This window comes from Netta rufina (assembly GCF_964035555.1).
Source record: "Netta rufina genome assembly, chromosome: 29".
NCBI lineage: Eukaryota > Metazoa > Chordata > Aves > Anseriformes > Anatidae > Netta > Netta rufina.
Window position 1 is genome coordinate 1631852 of NC_140153.1, and position 18956 is coordinate 1650807.

Genomic DNA, 18956 nt, shown 5'->3' on the forward strand with positions numbered 1-18956 from the left:
AGCCCACGAGGATGTCCAGTGAGCGCATCGACCAGGAAGCCCGAAGCCAGGTGCCGGACTGAGGACGGAGCTGCTGGCCAGAGTTTCCAGATGGGCTGAACACCCTCGTGGCCTCCTGCAGAGCAGAGAGGGAAGCCAGGGTGCCAGCCTGCGCTGTCTGGAAACACGGCCAGCAGACATCTTCTTCTTCTCCCACTTTCTTCTCTGCATCACGAGTCCTTGTTATCTCCTGCTGTTCTGCGTCATGAGTTCATCTGGAAGCAAGTCAAGAGCATCCTCTTTGTTCTTCCTCTGGCCATGTAAGGGAGGAAGAAGTGCTTCCCGTTGTGGTGAAGGGGGGTCTGACTGCCAGGTGTCCTTGTGGCAGCGTGGGCTGGATCCTTTCCTCCATGTGCTGCTTTGATTCCTTCTTCAGACTCATTAAAGTTTTTGCTTCCAAGTAATCTGAGTCTCCTTATGTTCCTTTTCTATTGGGATGTTCCGTGAAGATGTACAGGGAGAAATGTGATGTCTTGGAGTGGAAAAACATGGGTGGATATGGTCCTAATATGGATCTCCTTCATGCCTGTAAGAGATGAGTACCCTTAAGGAATTTGGTCTTTGTAGGAGTGACTGAGAGGTGTGGTATTGGCAAGGTCTTAGAAGGATGTCCAGGAGCTCCCGCTCTCTAATTGTCGTATCACCAACAACCAAGGTTTGATCCTGTCTCCCCGTTGATGAAGCAAACCTTTGAATTGCTGGAAGGTATGTTTGTGCAGGCCAATGCCCAACTGGATGAAGCGCTGATGGTATATTAGCACGCTAAACATTTTGTATTGCCCATCCCTCCTCCAAGCACACCTGCCAAAGCCACAAAGAGGAGGGAGTCCCAAAGAAGTCAAAGGGATAGGTGGCATCCAGGACAGCTTTTAGAGGGTGATGTGAGGCCCCTTTAGATCTTGGCAGGACGCAGATAAATTCAGCCTTGGTGTGTATAATGGCGGCGGAATGCGAATGGCGATGCAAAGATTGTTTTCTCTCCTCCGAAAGGGCTTATGCAGAATCTTTCACTTGTCCTGAAAACACTGCAGAGGACAGGAATAGCGCAGGACAAGTATCATCTTCCCCACTGGAGCATTCCTGTGGTGAAAAGTGTTATGTCTTTCAGGGTACTACGTGTGCATCCCTGTGTCCTGAAGCCAAGTGGGTCTGGAGAAGCCCTGCAGGACCCCTCCAAAAATCCCATTCTGATGCTGTGCAGGCTAGGCTGTGCCTGGGTTGGTCCCAAGCCAATGATTGCTTTGTCCCTCCACCCTGGCCTCAAGCTGGGGAGACTGAGGTTGTGGTAGAGCAACAGCTCTGTTCTCAGTCCCCCCTTCCCACACGCTTGTCCTGCGCAGGCAGTGCTGTGCTCCTGCCGCTCTGATCCTGCCTCAGGCAGAGTTAGGGGCACGTCTGGTGCCCTTGCTCATCTGGCTGCCCTTGTGAGGACTCCCAGAGCATGCGTGCTGCTGAGCCGGGTGGGTGGGGTGTCCTGGGGAAATCCTACCAAATATGTGCTTGTGCCTGCTGTGCAGGCAGAATGATGTGTATCAATTACTCAGCATGTGCTTTTGTTATTGAAGCTCTTGTAGTGGCTTTATGTGACAAGGTTTTGGTAGCAGTGGCCCACAGGGGTGGCTTCTGCGAGAAGAATCTAGAAGATGCCCCATTTTAGGTAAGGGCCCACTGCTGGCCAGAGTAGATCCAATAAGCAACGCTGTTTGCACCTCTCTGTGAGCATAATTAAGAAAGGGACACACACACACACACAAAAAGGTGGTGCTACACAGCATCTGGGGGAGTGAGTCGTGAGAAAGAGCCTTGCAGGCGCCATGGTCAGTGAAGAAGGAGGGGGAGAGGTGCTCCAGGTGCTGGAGCCCAAGTTCCCTTACGGCCTATGGTGTGGACCATGGCGAAGAAGGCTGTCCCTCTGCAGCCCATGGAGTACCACGGTGGAGCAGGGTTCCATGCTGCAGCCCGTGGAGGAGGCCACGGTGGAGCAGGTGGACCTGCACTGAAGGAGGCTGCGGGCTGTGGAGGACCCCTGCCGGACTCAGATCCCGGGCCAGACCTGTGGCCTGTGGAGAGGAGCCTATGTAAGAGCAGGTGACCTGGCAGGAGCTGTTGCCTGTGGGGGACTCATTTTGGAGCAGTTTGCTCCTGATGGATTGACCCTGTGGTACGGACCCATATCTGGAGCAGTTCTTGAAGAGCTGCTGCCTGTGGGAAGTCCACGCACAATCAGTTCAGGAAGGACTGCATCCTGTGGGAGGGACCCCAACGTGCAGGTTACGAGAGTGACTGTGAAGGAGCGGCAGAGACAAATGGTATAGACTGACCACAACACCCGATCCCCCATTCCCCTGGGCCGCTCGAGGGGAGGAGGTTGAAGAGGGCAGATGGGAGGAAAGCATGTTTGGTTTCTTTTCTTTGTTTCTCACTCCTCTAGCTTGTTAGTAATAGGCAATAAATAGTAATAGGCAATAAATCTTACTATCTCCCTATGTTGAGGCTCTTTTGCCCATCACAATAATTATTGAGCGATCTCCCTGTCGTTATCTCAAACCTTGAGCCCTTTTTATCCTATTTTCTCCACCTCTCCCTTTGAGGAGGGGGAGTGAGGGAGCGGTTGTTGTGGAGCTCGGCCGCCCACCCAAGTAAAACAACCACAGCTCTCCAACAGAAACTCTTGGGAGGGCAGCAGCCTTCATTCCCAATTCTTGGAGTTAAGAGGTGTAAAGCAGGAAGGTACAAAGGGGAGAAGTACGATTACAAAAGAAGAGCCAGGCACATTTCTCCCAAGAGAATTGTTAATCTGAGGGAGTCTAAAACCAAGATTAGAGGTGCTCTGCCTAGAAATACAATGACTAAAAGAACCTGAGTAAGCACTGTGTTAAGGAGGGAGATTGATAATGCTGACCCTCACACCTGGAAGTCCATCCTGAAACTTCATGGCTAGGGAGGAGATGTACACCAGAAATCAGGATGAGTGTTGGAGCAAGGCTCCAGGGAGTAAGAGGCTCCCATTCCCTAAAGAGGTAGGACAATCCGCATCATTGTCTTCATCATCTCTTTGTGCTGATGTGTATTTTTGCCCGGAAACATTCTGGCCTCTAATCCTGTGACTTGAAAGAAGCCAGCGTGGCAGAATGGCTATGACATGAGCAAGGAAATGAAAAGGGAGCATTGCAGGGAACAAATAAATGCCAGAGATTCTTAAATTGTAATATTTTGCATGTGAGATGAGCTTGCTAGTAAAAACACTACTTGTGCAAATGGTGCCTCTGGGCCTGGGGCAGTCTGGAACAGTATAAAAACTCATTCAACAGCAAGCTGCCTCATCCACTTCTCTTGCCGTCTCCTCCTTGGTGAACAAGGTGAGCTGTAGGAGCCTTCTGCGTACTCCCCTCTTGCTCTTCTCCCCTTGGCCTTCTGGCCTCCACCGAGGCTCTGCCTCTGTGTAGGTTTGGTGTGGGCCTTGCTCCTTGACTCTGCTCCCTCTGTTGCTGTTCTGCTTGTCACTGAGGGGGAAGGTGGGAGGAGGTCTTGGACTGTCTTTGCAGGGGCCCTGGGACTTCTCTCTGTCCTTGTCGACTGTGTCCCTGTTCCCCAGACTGTGCCTTCTGTCTTGGCCAGCAGGCTGTCAGGCTGCTGCTGACATGCTGCGTGTGCTTTGCCTGCCCCCTCTCCCAGGTTCGCCTCCATCCCGCAGCCATGTCCTGCTACGATCTGTGCCGTCCCTGTGGGCCAACCCCGCTTGCCAACAGCTGCAACGAGCCCTGTGTCCGGCAGTGCCAGGACTCCCGTGTGGTGATCCAGCCCTCTCCCGTGGTGGTGACCCTGCCCGGCCCCATCCTCAGCTCCTTCCCCCAGAACACCGCTGTGGGATCCACCACCTCAGCTGCCGTTGGCAGCATCCTGAGTGAGGAGGGAGTGCCCATCTCCTCCGGGGGCTTTGGCCTCTCTGGCTTTGGTGGCCGCTACAGTGGCAGGAGGTGCCTGCCCTGCTAAAGCCCACGAGGATGTCCAGTGAGCGCATCGACCAGGAAGCCCGAAGCCAGGTGCCGGACTGAGGACGGAGCTGCTGGCCAGAGTTTCCAGATGGGCTGAACACCCTCGTGGCCTCCTGCAGAGCAGAGAGGGAAGCCAGGGTGCCAGCCTGTGCTGTCTGGAAACACGGCCAGCAGACATCTTCTTCTTCTCCCACTTTCTTCTCTGCATCACGAGTCCTTGTTATCTCCTGCTGTTCTGCGTCATGAGTTCATCTGGAAGCAAGTCAAGAGCATCCTCTTTGTTCTTCCTCTGGCCATGTAAGGGAGGAAGAAGTGCTTCCCGTTGTGGTGAAGGGGGGTCTGACTGCCAGGTGTCCTTGTGGCAGCGTGGGCTGGATCCTTTCCTCCATGTGCTGCTTTGATTCCTTCTTCAGACTCATTAAAGTTTTTGCTTCCAAGTAATCTGAGTCTCCTTATGTTCCTTTTCTATTGGGATGTTCCGTGAAGATGTACAGGGAGAAATGTGATGTCTTGGAGTGGAAAAACATGGGTGGATATGGTCCTAATATGGATCTCCTTCATGCCTGTAAGAGATGAGTACCCTTAAGGAATTTGGTCTTTGTAGGAGTGACTGAGAGGTGTGGTATTGGCAAGGTCTTAGAAGGATGTCCAGGAGCTCCCGCTCTCTAATTGTCGTATCACCAACAACCAAGGTTTGATCCTGTCTCCCCGTTGATGAAGCAAACCTTTGAATTGCTGGAAGGTATGTTTGTGCAGGCCAATGCCCAACTGGATGAAGCGCTGATGGTATATTAGCACGCTAAACATTTTGTATTGCCCATCCCTCCTCCAAGCACACCTGCCAAAGCCACAAAGAGGAGGGAGTCCCAAAGAAGTCAAAGGGATAGGTGGCATCCAGGACAGCTTTTAGAGGGTGATGTGAGGCCCCTTTAGATCTTGGCAGGACGCAGATAAATTCAGCCTTGGTGTGTATAATGGCGGCGGAATGCGAATGGCGATGCAAAGATTGTTTTCTCTCCTCCGAAAGGGCTTATGCAGAATCTTTCACTTGTCCTGAAAACACTGCAGAGGACAGGAATAGCGCAGGACAAGTACTGGAGCATTCCTGTGGTGAAAAGTGTTATGTCTTTCAGGGTACTACGTGTGCATCCCTGTGTCCTGAAGCCAAGTGGGTCTGGAGAAGCCCTGCAGGACCCCTCCAAAAATCCCATTCTGATGCTGTGCAGGCTAGGCTGTGCCTGGGTTGGTCCCAAGCCAATGATTGCTTTGTCCCTCCACCCTGGCCTCAAGCTGGGGAGACTGAGGTTGTGGTAGAGCAACAGCTCTGTTCTCAGTCCCCCCTTCCCACACGCTTGTCCTGCGCAGGCAGTGCTGTGCTCCTGCCACTCTGATCCTGCCTCAGGCAGAGTTAGGGGCACGTCTGGTGCCCTTGCTCATCTGGCTGCCCTTGTGAGGACTCCCAGAGCATGCGTGCTGCTGAGCCGGGTGGGTGGGGTGTCCTGGGGAAATCCTACCAAATATGTGCTTGTGCCTGCTGTGCAGGCAGAATGATGTGTATCAATTGCTCAGCATGTGCTTTTGTTATTGAAGCTCTTGTAGTGGCTTTATGTGACAAGGTTTTGGTAGCAGTGGCCCACAGGGGTGGCTTCTGCGAGAAGAATCTAGAAGATGCCCCATTTTAGGTAAGGGCCCACTGCTGGCCAGAGTAGATCCAATAAGCAACGCTGTTTGCACCTCTCTGTGAGCATAATTAAGAAAGGGACACACACACACACACAAAAAGGTGGTGCTACACAGCATCTGGGGGAGTGAGTCGTGAGAAAGAGCCTTGCAGGCGCCATGGTCAGTGAAGAAGGAGGGGGAGAGGTGCTCCAGGTGCTGGAGCCCAAGTTCCCTTACGGCCTATGGTGTGGACCATGGCGAAGAAGGCTGTCCCTCTGCAGCCCATGGAGTACCACGGTGGAGCAGGGGTCCATGCTGCAGCCCGTGGAGGAGGCCACGGTGGAGCAGGTGGACCTGCACTGAAGGAGGCTGCGGGCTGTGGAGGACCCCTGCCGGACTCAGATCCCGGGCCAGACCTGTGGCCTGTGGAGAGGAGCCTATGTAAGAGCAGGTGACCTGGCAGGAGCTGTTGCCTGTGGGGGACTCATTTTGGAGCAGTTTGCTCCTGATGGATTGACCCTGTGGTACGGACCCATATCTGGAGCAGTTCTTGAAGAGCTGCTGCCTGTGGGAAGTCCACGCACAATCAGTTCAGGAAGGACTGCATCCTGTGGGAGGGACCCCAACGTGCAGGTTACGAGAGTGACTGTGAAGGAGCGGCAGAGACAAATGGTATAGACTGACCACAACACCCGATCCCCCATTCCCCTGGGCCGCTCGAGGGGAGGAGGTTGAAGAGGGCAGATGGGAGGAAAGCATGTTTGGTTTCTTTTCTTTGTTTCTCACTCCTCTAGCTTGTTAGTAATAGGCAATAAATAGTAATAGGCAATAAATCTTACTATCTCCCTATGTTGAGGCTCTTTTGCCCATCACAATAATTATTGAGCGATCTCCCTGTCGTTATCTCAAACCTTGAGCCCTTTTTATCCTATTTTCTCCACCTCTCCCTTTGAGGAGGGGGAGTGAGGGAGCGGTTGTTGTGGAGCTCGGCCGCCCACCCAAGTAAAACAACCACAGCTCTCCAACAGAAACTCTTGGGAGGGCAGCAGCCTTCATTCCCAATTCTTGGAGTTAAGAGGTGTAAAGCAGGAAGGTACAAAGGGGAGAAGTACGATTACAAAAGAAGAGCCAGGCACATTTCTCCCAAGAGAATTGTTAATCTGAGGGAGTCTAAAACCAAGATTAGAGGTGCTCTGCCTAGAAATACAATGACTAAAAGAACCTGAGTAAGCACTGTGTTAAGGAGGGAGATTGATAATGCTGACCCTCACACCTGGAAGTCCATCCTGAAACTTCAAGGCTAGGGAGGAGATGTACACCAGAAATCAGGGTGAGTGTTGGAGCAAGGCTCCAGGGAGTAAGAGGCTCCCATTCCCTAAAGAGGTAGGACAATCCGCATCATTGTCTTCATCATCTCTTTGTGCTGATGTGTATTTTTGCCCGGAAACATTCTGGCCTCTAATCCTGTGACTTGAAAGAAGCCAGCGTGGCAGAATGGCTATGACATGAGCAAGGAAATGAAAAGGGAGCATTGCAGGGAACAAATAAATGCCAGAGATTCTTAAATTGTAATATTTTGCATGTGAGATGAGCTTGCTAGTAAAAACACTACTTGTGCAAATGGTGCCTCTGGGCCTGGGGCAGTCTGGAACAGTATAAAAACTCATTCAACAGCAAGCTGCCTCATCCACTCCTCTTGCCGTCTCCTCCTTGGTGAACAAGGTGAGCTGTAGGAGCCTTCTGCGTACTCCCCTCTTGCTCTTCTCCCCTTGGCCTTCTGGCCTCCACCGAGGCTCTGCCTCTGTGAAGGTTTGGTGTGGGCCTTGCTCCTTGACTCTGCTCCCTCTGTTGCTGTTCTGCTTGTCACTGAGGGGGAAGGTGGGAGGAGGTCTTGGACTGTCTTTGCAGGGGCCCTGGGACTTCTCTCTGTCCTTGTCGACTGTGTCCCTGTTCCCCAGACTGTGCCTTCTGACTGGGCCAGCAAACTGTCAGGCTGCTGCTGACATGCTGCGTGTGCTTTGCCTGCCCCCTCTCCCAGGTTCGCCTCCATCCCGCAGCCATGTCCTGCTACGATCTGTGCCGTCCCTGTGGGCCAACCCCGCTTGCCAACAGCTGCAACGAGCCCTGTGTCCGGCAGTGCCAGGACTCCCGTGTGGTGATTGAACCATCTCCCGTGGTGGTGACCCTGCCCGGCCCCATCCTCAGCTCCTTCCCCCAGAACACCGCTGTGGGATCCACCACCTCAGCTGCCGTTGGCAGCATCCTGAGTGAGGAGGGAGTGCCCATCTCCTCCGGGGGCTTTGGCCTCTCTGGCTTTGGTGGCCGCTACAGTGGCAGAAGGTGCCTGCCCTGCTAAAGCCCACGAGGATGTCCAGTGAGCGCATCGACCAGGAAGCCCGAAGCCAGGTGCTGGACTGAGGACGGAGCTGCTGGCCAGAGTTTCCAGATGGGCTGAGCACCCTCGTGGCCTCCCGCAGAGCAGAGAGAGAAGCCAGGGTGCCAGCCTGCGTTGTCTGGAAACACAGCCAGCAGACAGCTTCTTCTTCTTGCTCTTTCTTCTCTTCAGCATGAGTCCTTGTTGTCTCCTGCTGTCCTGTGCCATGAGTTCATCTGGAAGCAAGTCAAGAGCATCATCTTTGTTCTTCCTCTCACCATGTGAGGGAGGAAGAAGTGCTTCCCATTGTGGTGAAGGGGGTCTGACTGGCAGCTGTCCTTGTGGCAGCCTGGACTGGATTTCTTTGACCACGAGCTGCTTTGATTGCTTCTTGAGACTCATTAAAGTTTATGCTGCATTGTAATCTGTGTCTCCTCATGATACTTCCCTTTTGAGATTCTCAGCCACGCTCTCTAGAGGGAACTGGGATAACGTAGAATCTAAAGTTGTGGTTAGCCCCCACATCCTCTGTGTGCCTACAGTCCTGTTTCTGAAGCACTGAACCAGTCCCGCAGGGCTGCGCAGGTGCTGCTTGTATGTTTGCCAGACAATTCTGCAGCATTCAAGTGAGGGATTTTGGCGAGTCCCTGTCTCACCCTTGCCTACGAGAGCAAGGAGAGGAAGAAACCCTCCTGGATGAAGCTGTTGTGCCTTCCTGACCTTCTGCTCCAAAATGCAAGAGAGCCAACATCAGGGAGGGAAGCAACATGGCTTGAGAGTGGCTGTTTGGTCCAACTACACCGCGCTCTGGTGATTGCTCCTGCCACAGGGGAAACAAGGGAAAACAAGCTCCATAGCCCTTCTTCCCTTATGCTCTAGTCCTCCACAGGAGATGCTTTTGTCTGTGTCACCCACTCCTGCTTGAGGCAGAGTGAGGGGCACCTCTCATGCTATCCCCTGTGCTGGGGAAATCCTATGATGCCTTACATCACAGCTAAAGGCCTGCATTCTCTGACCAACCACTGGTATGAGGCAAAGCCCTCAGCCTTGCTGTGCAGGAAGACTCTCAGGAAACATGCTCCTTGTCAACATTCCTGAGCCACCTTGAGCTGACAGCAGGAGCAAAGTGCAGTGAAAAGCTGATACCAGGGAGGGAAGGCAACAACTGCAGCAGGCAATCAGGGAGCGCAGGGTGCTGCAAGGCATTGCAGCATTTTTGGGCAGACCCTGAGGTGCGAGACATGTTTTTCCTTGGAAAATTAATTGAAGCTTCCTTCCTTTCTTCTTTTGGGGTAGATGCAGCTGGTGTCCTATGTCCCAAGTGCACAGGAGATTTCTTCCTCATGCATATGAGTTGTCTGAGTGCAGCAGAGGCCCAATGGCCCTCATCAGGCTCACCTGGAGCCTCCCACCACACCCTCTTCCCATTGACCCTGGTGCTATAGTTAAGTTTTGTCCTGAGCCTTTGGCCCCCCCTTCAGATCCGGGTCATCAGTGTGGGTTGCCTGCTCTGTTGCAGATTTGCTTTTGCCTGCCCCTGGGTAGCCTTGGTAGGGCTAAAGTTGCCCAGTGGTTTCCCAGCTTTCCCTTGGGTCTGTCTGTGTTACTTTTTTCTGGGCCTGCTCAGCAGTCTTTGGGCCCCGTGTTGACCCTGGTTGCTGTCACTGGACCTGATCCTGCAGTGTGGACTGTCTTGTCATCAGTCCTATGTCACCTGACCACCGAGCTAGACGCCTGGCTGAATCTGCCTTCCATCTCCTCATCTTCCTTGGTCAGGTGCTGTACAACGAGGGCCATTGCTGGTATAGCTGATGCCCTGTTGGCTGTGTGGCCTTGCTTGGCTCCTGGCTCCCATTGTGTAGGCAGCAGGTGGCTCGTACTGAGCTGTGACAGCACTCTTTGGGATAGATGTTTACTGTCATCATCAGGGTAGTACTGTGCACCTTCAAAGCTTTCCTCATCTTCCTAAATGAGGAATTTGGTCGGGCCTCTGTGATTTGACAGTTGCCTTTGTCTGCTGTCGTCCCAGCCTCATTGGGAAGGCGTTTTGTCCAGCCCTTGGGAAGACGGCCTGGCTGAGGGGCCTGAGCTGTGTATGCCTAGTATTCCTTGCTGGGCAGTCGTGCCCCCAAGAAACATGCTGCTGGTATGGCTTGGTGTCACCCCTTGGCACACGTCCCCAGGGAGGTGCTGATACCTGCTGCTGCCCAGGCTGCCCTCAACGGCACTCTCAGACCTCCCTGGTTTTTGGGCAGGGTTCTGTGTTGCACGGAAATATGGTCACATGTTTGCTGGTGTGTACTGTTCTGTCGGTATGTGGGGTCAAAGCAGAATCTGAGGCGTGGAGATGGGGAAGGAGGAAAGGAGCTGTGTTTGTTGTCCAGTATGGGGCTTTGTCTGCAGGAGACATCCCGGTTTAACAGGAGTGGGCAGCAGGAGCGAGTAGTAGAGAGAGAGCCATGTCCGTGTTTCTGAAAGAGGCCTGCTGTGGTGACAGGGGACCTCTAGTTGCTGGGGACAGAGGGGAGAGGAAAACCAGTCAGGCTTTTGTCACCTGAGAGCAAGGCTTGATCCCACAGAAGGGCTGAGGCTTGATGGCAGAGCAGCCATACTTGGAAATCTGGTGCCTAAGGCAGCCTGAGCAGGTTGATAGGTAAAGCAAAGGCTGTACCTGCTCTTTGCTGATGAGCCTGGCTGGCAGTCTGACCTTTAAGGGTGGGTTTGCATGGAAATGAGTACCCATGCATTTAGGACAAAGCCTGAAGGAAGCTGCAGGAGGGTGAGAGGCTGGCACCACTTGACAATTTGGCCATCTCCTTCTTTTTGCCTTCATCTTCTTCCTGTGCTTTTGTGTCACTTCCCCAGAAGCATTTTGGCCTGTAATCCCGTCACTTGAAAGGAGCCTGTGTGATGGAATGGGCATGTCCTGACCAGGAAAATGAAAAGGGGTCACTGCAGGGAACATAAGTCACCCATCTCTTCCATTGCGGTGTTTTGCATGCAAGATGAGTTTCTGGTATACACATTACATGCGCAAAAGGCACCTCTGGGCCTGGGGCAGTCTGGACTGGTATAAAAGCCTGTCCAACAGCAGGCTCCATCATCCTCTGCTCTTGCCTTCTCCTCCTTGGCGAACAAGGTGAGCTGCAAGTGCCTTCTCCTCACTGCCCTCATTCTCTTCTTCTCCCCTTGGCCTTCTGGCCTCGACCAAGTCTTTGCCTCCATGTAGCTCTTTGTGTGGTCCTTGCTCCTTGACGCTGCTCCCTCCATCACTGTTCTGCTTGCCAGTGAGGGGAGAGGTGAGAGGAGGTCTTGGACTGTCTTTGCAGGGGCCCTTGGGGACCTTGGCTCACAAGCCCCTCCCTGTCCTCATGTACCCTGTCCCTGCTCCCCAGACTATGCCTTCTGTCTTGGCCAGCAGACTGTCAGGCTGCTGCTGACATGCTGCGTGTGTTTCCCTGCCCTCTCTCCCAGGTGCGCCTCCATCCCGCAGCCATGTCCTGCTACGATCTGTGCCGTCCCTGTGGGCCAACCCCACTTGCCAACAGCTGCAACGAGCCCTGTGTCCGGCAGTGCCAGGACTCCCGTGTGGTGATCCAGCCCTCTCCCGTGGTGGTGACCCTGCCCGGCCCCATCCTCAGCTCTTTCCCCCAGAACACCGCTGTGGGATCCACCACCTCAGCTGCCGTTGGCAGCATCCTGAGTGAGGAGGGAGTGCCCATCTCCTCCGGGGGCTTTGGCCTCTCTGGCTTTGGTGGCCGCTACAGTGGCAGAAGGTGCCTGCCCTGCTAAATGTCCAGTGAGCGCATCGACCAGGAAGCCCGAAGCCAGGTGCCGGACTGAGGACGGAGCTGCTGGCCAGAGTTTCCAGATGGGCTGAGCACCCTTGTGGCCTCCTGCAGAGCAGAGAGGGAAGCCAGGGTGCCAGCCTGCGCTGTCTGGAAACACGGCCAGCAGACAGCTTCTTCTTCTCGCGCTTTCTTCTCTTCCTCATGAGCCCTTGCTGTCTCTTGCTGTCCTGTGCCACAGGTTCATCTGGAAGCACATCAAGGGTTTCCTGTTTGTTCTCCCTCTTGCCATGCGAGGGAGGAAGATGTGCATCCCACTGTGGTGAAGGGGGTCTGACTGGCAGCTGTCCTTGTGGCAGTCTGGACTGGATTTCTTCATCCACAAGCTGCTTTGATTCCTTCTTGAGACTCATTAAAGTTTATGCTGCACTGTGATCTGTGTCCCATCATGTTCCTTTTCTTTTGGTATTTCCAGGAAGCTGTCCACTGGGAAATCTGTGGATATATATTTTTAAATATTTATTGGAAGGTTTTGGTTAAAATATTACTTCCCTGGTTGGTTGTGTTATTACTGGCTCATACTGAATGGAACTTCTCATGCTGTCCCGTATGCTGGGGAAATTCTACAACACTTTACACCATAGCTAAAGGCCTGCCTTCCCTGACTGATTGCTTTTTCAGGCAAAGTCCTGAGTCTTGCTGTGTGGGAAGACCCTCAATAAACACCATCTTTGTTAATATTCCTGAGTCACCCTGAGCTGACAGTGGGAGCATAGTGCTGTGAACAGCTGATACCGGAGAGGGAAGGCAACAACTGCAGCAGGTGATCAGGGAACGTAGGGAACTGCAGGGAACTGGAGCTTTGGGGCAGGGTAGCATTCTGAAGACTGACTGCTGGGTAGTACTGGCCAGTGGGAAACCACATGTGTGTGTTTGCTGAGATGCATGGGGAGAGGAAATTGAGGGAAATGATTGTTGTGCTTTGTGCTGTGCTGGTGCAGCCTCACATTGAGTACTGTGTTGAGTTTTGGCTGCCACAGTATAAGAAGGTTATAAAACTATTAGAGTGTCCAAAGGAGGGCTACAAGTTGGTGAAAGGTCTCGAGGGAAAGACATACGACCAGTTTTCTCAGTCACCTGTGTTTTTCAGCCTAGAGAATAGGAGACTGAGGGGAGGCCTCCTTGCGGCCTACAGCTTCTTCACGAGGGAAATTAAAGGTAGGCCCTGTTCACTTCTCTGTGGTGACAGTGGCAGGACCTGAGGGAATGGCATGGATCTGCAACAAGGGAGGTTCAGGCTGGATGTTAGGAAAAGCTTCTTCACTCTGAGAAGGCAGTCAGCACTGGAACAGGCTCCTCCTGGGAGTGGTCATGGCACTGAGGCTGCCGGCATTCAGGAAGCGTTTGGAAACCACTCTCAGACGTATATTCTGATTGTTTGGTGGTCCTGTGTGGAGATAGAAGTTGTACTTGATGATCCTTGTGGGTCCCTTCTAACTCAGGATATTCTAGGATTCTATGAAGCAGAGGTCGTGATGCATACTTTCCTCTATAGACATCCTGCTGTCATTCTCAGGCCATGCCAGCTTGTGATGAGTTTTCGTGTTGCATGGAAAGTTTTCCAAGCATTTTGCAGTGGAGGTTATTGAATTAGCATGTAGTTTGAAAGCAGAAGTTGCAGGAAGCCTTGAGGAGGAGGAAGGAGGAGTTGTGAAGCCACTACATCACTGCACTGACCTTTGGTAGTGTGAGGGGTGTAGACTTAGCATGTGTTGGAAAGGGGTGTCTCTCCTCAAACGTCCTTCTTCTGTTGACTGGGGACTTCAGGAGGCTGCCCAGCCAAAGGAGGGAAGGGCAAAGAACATGTGAATTTCTCCTATGTGAGATTGCAGACAGTCTAAAACCCAACGGGTATCCAACCTGACTGGAAAGTTCAGCCAAGCTTTTTGTGGTAGGTTGACCCTGTATTTCTTTCAGATGACCTTGAAGCTGCTCCCTTACTGCCATCGCCATATAATGGGCTTTTAGAATCAGAAAGGAAAATATGGGAAAAGGAAGCTTGTACATAGAGAAATAACAGTTTAATAAGTAAGGAAGAAAGGAAAAAATGAAGAAGAAGTGGTGTAAAGCTATTTACCTCCAGCATGCCCAGCTGGTCCCTAAACACCTACTATGGGAAATACTTGTGCCCTAGCTTCTCTCAAATTTTCTTGCTGAGTAGGATGCTACCTTTAATGGAACATCTCTGTTTATTTTGGGTCAACCATCCTTACTGTGTTCTCTGCAAGACTTATGCCCAGACCCAGCATACTTTGCCAGGGCACAAGGGTGGGGAATTGTGTAGGAGTGAAAAGCAGAGAAAACCTTTACATTGTGCAAGCACTTCTCAGCAACAGCTAAAATGTCTTCGTGTTACGAACATAACTTTGGCTACAAGTCTCAATAACAGAACAATAGGAACTGAATTGAAGAAAATTAACTCAATTCCAGCAAGTAAAAGTACACAGTGAAAGAGTCTGGGTGTAGGTTAAGCAATGGATGTAGTTAATTGTCCTGTCAGAGAAAAGCGTTTGTAAGACAGGTCATATTTTTTGGAAGTGCTACAAAACATGCAAAATTCAATATAAAATTCCATAAAGGAAGATACCAGAGGATAAGAGACAGGCATCCCCTGGAGTGCTGCGACAGTCCTCATCAACAGCTGCATCGTCTCCTTCTGCTGACGTGTATTTTTGCCTGTAAACATTTTAGCCTCTAATCCCCTGACTTGAAGAAGCCCGCATGGCAGAATGGCTATGACACCAGTAAGGAAATGAAAGGGGAGCATTGCAGGGAACAAATAAATGCCAGAGATTGTTAAATTGTAATGTCTTGCATATGAGATGAGCTTGCTGGTAAAAACATTACGTGTGCAGATGGTGCCTCTGGGCCTGGGGCAGTTTGAAGACTATAAAAACCTGTCTAACAGTAGTCTCCTTCATCCACTTCTCTTGCCGTCTCCTCCTTGGTGAACAAGGTGAGCTGTAGGAGCCTTCTCCATACCCCCCTCTTGCTCTTCTCCCCTTGGCCTTCTGGCCTCGACCAAGTCTTTGCCTCCATGTAGCTCTTTGTGTGGTCCTTGCTCCTTGACTCTGCTCCCTTTGTTGCTGTTCTGCGTGTCATTGAGGGGAGAGGTGGGAGAAGGCCTTAGGCTGTCTTTGCAAAGGCCCTTGGGCTTCTCTCTGTCGTCGTGGGCCCTGTCCCTGCTCCCCAGACTATACATTCTGTCTTGGCCAGCAGACTGTCAGGCTGCTGCTGACATGCTGCGTGTGCTTTGCCTGCCCTCTCTCCCAGGTGCGCCTCCATCCCGCAGCCATGTCCTGCTACGATCTGTGCCGTCCCTGTGGGCCAACCCCGCTTGCCAACAGCTGCAACGAGCCCTGTGTCCGGCAGTGCCAGGACTCCCGTGTGGTGATCCAGCCCTCTCCCGTGGTGGTGACCCTGCCCGGCCCCATCCTCAGCTCTTTCCCCCAGAACACCGCTGTGGGATCCACCACCTCAGCTGCCGTTGGCAGCATCCTGAGTGAGGAGGGAGTGCCCATCTCCTCCGGGGGCTTTGGCCTCTCTGGCTTTGGTGGCCGCTACTGCGGCAGAAGGTGCCTGCCCTGCTAAAGCCCACGAGGATGTCCAGTGAGCGCATCGACCAGGAAGCCCGAAGCCAGGTGCTGGACTGAGGACGGAGCTGCTGGCCAGAGTTTCCAGATGGGCTGAGCACCCTCGTGGCCTCCCGCAGAGCAGAGAGGGAAGCCAGGGTGCCAGCCTGCGCTGTCTGGAAACACAGCCAGCAGACAGCTTCTTCTTGTTGCTCTTTCTTCTCTTCAGCATGAGTCCTTGTTGTCTCCTGCTTTCCTGTGCCATGAGTTCATCTGGAAGCAAGTCAAGAGCATCATCTTTGTTCTTCCTCTCACCATGTGAGGGAGGAAGAAGTGCTTCCCATTGTGGTGAAGGGGGTCTGACTGGCAGCTGTCCTTGTGGCAGCCTGGACTGGATTTCTTTGACCACGAGCTGCTTTGATTGCTTCTTGAGACTCATTAAAGTTTATGCTGCATTGTAATCTGTGTCTCCTCATGATACTTCCCTTTTGAGATTCTCAGCCACGCTCTCTAGAGGGAACTGGGATAACGTAGAATCTAAAGTTGTGGTTAGCCCCCACATCCTCTGTGTGCCTACAGTCCTGTTTCTGAAGCACTGAACCAGTCCCGCAGGGCTGCGCAGGTGCTGCTTGTATGTTTGCCAGACAATTCTGCAGCATTCAAGTGAGGGATTTTGGCGAGTCCCTGTCTCACCCTTGCCTACGAGAGCAAGGAGAGGAAGAAACCCTCCTGGATGAAGCTGTTGTGCCTTCCTGACCTTCTGCTCCAAAATGCAAGAGAGCCAACATCAGGGAGGGAAGCAACATGGCTTGAGAGTGGCTGTTTGGTCCAACTACACCGCGCTCTGGTGATTGCTCCTGCCACAGGGGAAACAAGGGAAAACAAGCTCCATAGCCCTTCTTCCCTTATGCTCTAGTCCTCCACAGGAGATGCTTTTGTCTGTGTCACCCACTCCTGCTTGAGGCAGAGTGAGGGGCACCTCTCATGCTATCCCCTGTGCTGGGGAAATCCTATGATGCCTTACACCACAGCTAAAGGCCTGCATTCTCTGACCAACCACTGGTATGAGGCAAAGCCCTCAGCCTTGCTGTGCAGGAAGACTCTCAGGAAACATGCTCCTTGTCAACATTCCTGAGCCACCTCGAGCTGACAGCAGGAGCAAAGTGCAGTGAAAAGCTGATACCAGGGAGGGAAGGCAACAACTGCAGCAGGCAATCAGGGAGCGCAGGGTGCTGCAAGGCATTGCAGCTTTTTTGGGCAGACCCTGAGGTGTGAGACATGTTTTTCCTTGGAAAATTAATTGAAGCTTCCTTCCTTTCTTCTTTTGGGGTAGATGCAGCTGGTGTCCTATGTCCCAAGTGCACAGGAGATTTCTTCCTCATGCATATGAGTTGTCTGAGTGCAGCAGAGGCCCAATGGCCCTCATCAGGCTCACCTGGAGCCTCCCACCACACCCTCTTCCCATTGACCCTGGTGCTATAGTTAAGTTTTGTCCTGAGCCTTTGGCCCCCCCTTCAGATCCGGGTCATCAGTGTGGGTTGCCTGCTCTGTTGCAGATTTGCTTTTGCCTGCCCCTGGGTAGCCTTGGTAGGGCTAAAGTTGCCCAGTGGTTTCCCAGCTTTCCCTTGGGTCTGTCTGTGTTACTTTTTTCTGGGCCTGCTCAGCAGTCTTTGGGCCCCGTGTTGACCCTGGTTGCTGTCACTGGACCTGACCCTGCAGTGTGGACTGTCTTGTCATCAGTCCTATGTCACCTGACCACCGAGCTAGACGCCTGGCTGAATCTGCCTTCCATCTCCTCATCTTCCTTGGTCAGGTGCTGTACAACGAGGGCCATTGCTGGTATAGCTGATGCCCTGTTGGCTGTGTGGCCTTGCTTGGCTCCTGGCTCCCATTGTGTAGGCAGCAGGTGGCTCGTACTGAGCTGTGACAGCACTCTTTGGGATAGATGTTTACTGTCATCATCAGGGTAGTACTGTGCACCTTCAAAGCTTTCCTCATCTTCCTAAATGAGGAATTTGGTCGGGCCTCTGTGATTTGACAGTTGCCTTTGTCTGCTGTCGTCCCAGCCTCATTGGGAAGGCGTTTTGTCCAGCCCTTGGGAAGACGGCCTGGCTGAGGGGCCTGAGCTGTGTATGCCTAGTATTCCTTGCTGGGCAGTCGTGCCCCCAAGAAACATGCTGCTGGTATGGCTTGGTGTCACCCCTTGGCACACGTCCCCAGGGAGGTGCTGATACCTGCTGCTGCCCAGGCTGCCCTCAACGGCACTCTCAGACCTCCCTGGTTTTTGGGCAGGGTTCTGTGTTGCACGGAAATATGGTCACATGTTTGCTGGTGTGTACTGTTCTGTCGGTATGTGGGGTCAAAGCAGAATCTGAGGCGTGGAGATGGGGAAGGAGGAAAGGAGCTGTGTTTGTTGTCCAGTATGGGGCTTTGTCTGCAGGAGACATCCCGGTTTAACAGGAGTGGGCAGCAGGAGCGAGTAGTAGAGAGAGAGCCATGTCCGTGTTTCTGAAAGAGGCCTGCTGTGGTGACAGGGGACCTCTAGTTGCTGGGGACAGAGGGGAGAGGAAAACCAGTCAGGCTTTTGTCACCTGAGAGCAAGGCTTGATCCCACAGAAGGGCTGAGGCTTGATGGCAGAGCAGCCATACTTGGAAATCTGGTGCCTAAGGCAGCCTGAGCAGGTTGATAGGTAAAGCAAAGGCTGTACCTGCTCTTTGCTGATGAGCCTGGCTGGCAGTCTGACCTTTAAGGGTGGGTTTGCATGGAAATGAGTACCCATGCATTTAGGACAAAGCCTGAAGGAAGCTGCAGGAGGGTGAGAGGCTGGCACCACTTGACAATTTGGCCATCTCCTTCTTTTTGCCTTCATCTTCTTCCTGTGCTTTTGTGTCACTTCCCCAGAAGCATTTTGGCCTGTAATCCCGTCACTTGAAAGGAGCCTGTGTGATGGAATGGGCATGTCCTGACCAGGAAAATGAAAAGGGGTCACTGCAGGGAACATAAGTCACCCATCTCTTCCATTGCGGTGTTTTGCATGCAAGATGAGTTTCTGGTATACACATTACATGCGCAAAAGGCACCTCTGGGCCTGGGGCAGTCTGGACTGGTATAAAAGCCTGTCCAACAGCAGGCTCCATCATCCTCTGCTCTTGCCTTCTCCTCCTTGGCGAACAAGGTGAGCTGCAAGTGCCTTCTCCTCACTGCCCTCATTCTCTTCTTCTCCCCTTGGCCTTCTGGCCTCGACCAAGTCTTTGCCTCCATGTAGCTCTTTGTGTGGTCCTTGCTCCTTGACGCTGCTCCCTCCATCACTGTTCTGCTTGCCAGTGAGGGGAGAGGTGAGAGGAGGTCTTGGACTGTCTTTGCAGGGGCCCTTGGGGACCTTGGCTCACAAGCCCCTCCCTGTCCTCATGTACCCTGTCCCTGCTCCCCAGACTATGCCTTCTGTCTTGGCCAGCAGACTGTCAG

General features: G+C 52.7%; 4 protein-coding genes across 4 annotated transcripts; all 4 read left to right on the top strand.

Moving 5' to 3' along the window:
* Positions 1 to 3735: 3735 nt before the first annotated feature.
* Positions 3736 to 4032, top strand: LOC311219787 (feather beta keratin-like; the record flags this gene model as incomplete). The annotated part of the gene is made up of 1 exon (XM_084303069.1): positions 3736 to 4032. The coding sequence occupies one exon, from the start codon at positions 3736 to 3738 to the stop codon at positions 4030 to 4032; it is 297 nt and encodes a 98-aa protein (XP_084159195.1).
* Positions 4033 to 7755: 3723 nt separating this feature from the next.
* LOC311219782 (feather beta keratin) lies at positions 7756 to 8052 on the top strand (the record flags this gene model as incomplete). The annotated part of the gene is made up of 1 exon (XM_084303062.1): positions 7756 to 8052. One exon carries the CDS (start codon positions 7756 to 7758, stop codon positions 8050 to 8052), a length of 297 nt encoding a protein of 98 aa, XP_084159188.1.
* Positions 8053 to 11565: 3513 nt separating this feature from the next.
* Positions 11566 to 11862, top strand: LOC311219785 (feather beta keratin-like; the record flags this gene model as incomplete). The annotated part of the gene is made up of 1 exon (XM_084303065.1): positions 11566 to 11862. The coding sequence occupies one exon, from the start codon at positions 11566 to 11568 to the stop codon at positions 11860 to 11862; it is 297 nt and encodes a 98-aa protein (XP_084159191.1).
* A 3350-nt stretch (positions 11863 to 15212) lies between these two features.
* On the top strand, positions 15213 to 15509 carry LOC311219777 (feather beta keratin-like; the record flags this gene model as incomplete). Its single annotated transcript, XM_084303057.1, has 1 exon — positions 15213 to 15509. One exon carries the CDS (start codon positions 15213 to 15215, stop codon positions 15507 to 15509), a length of 297 nt encoding a protein of 98 aa, XP_084159183.1.
* Between the last annotated feature and the right edge of the window lie 3447 nt (positions 15510 to 18956).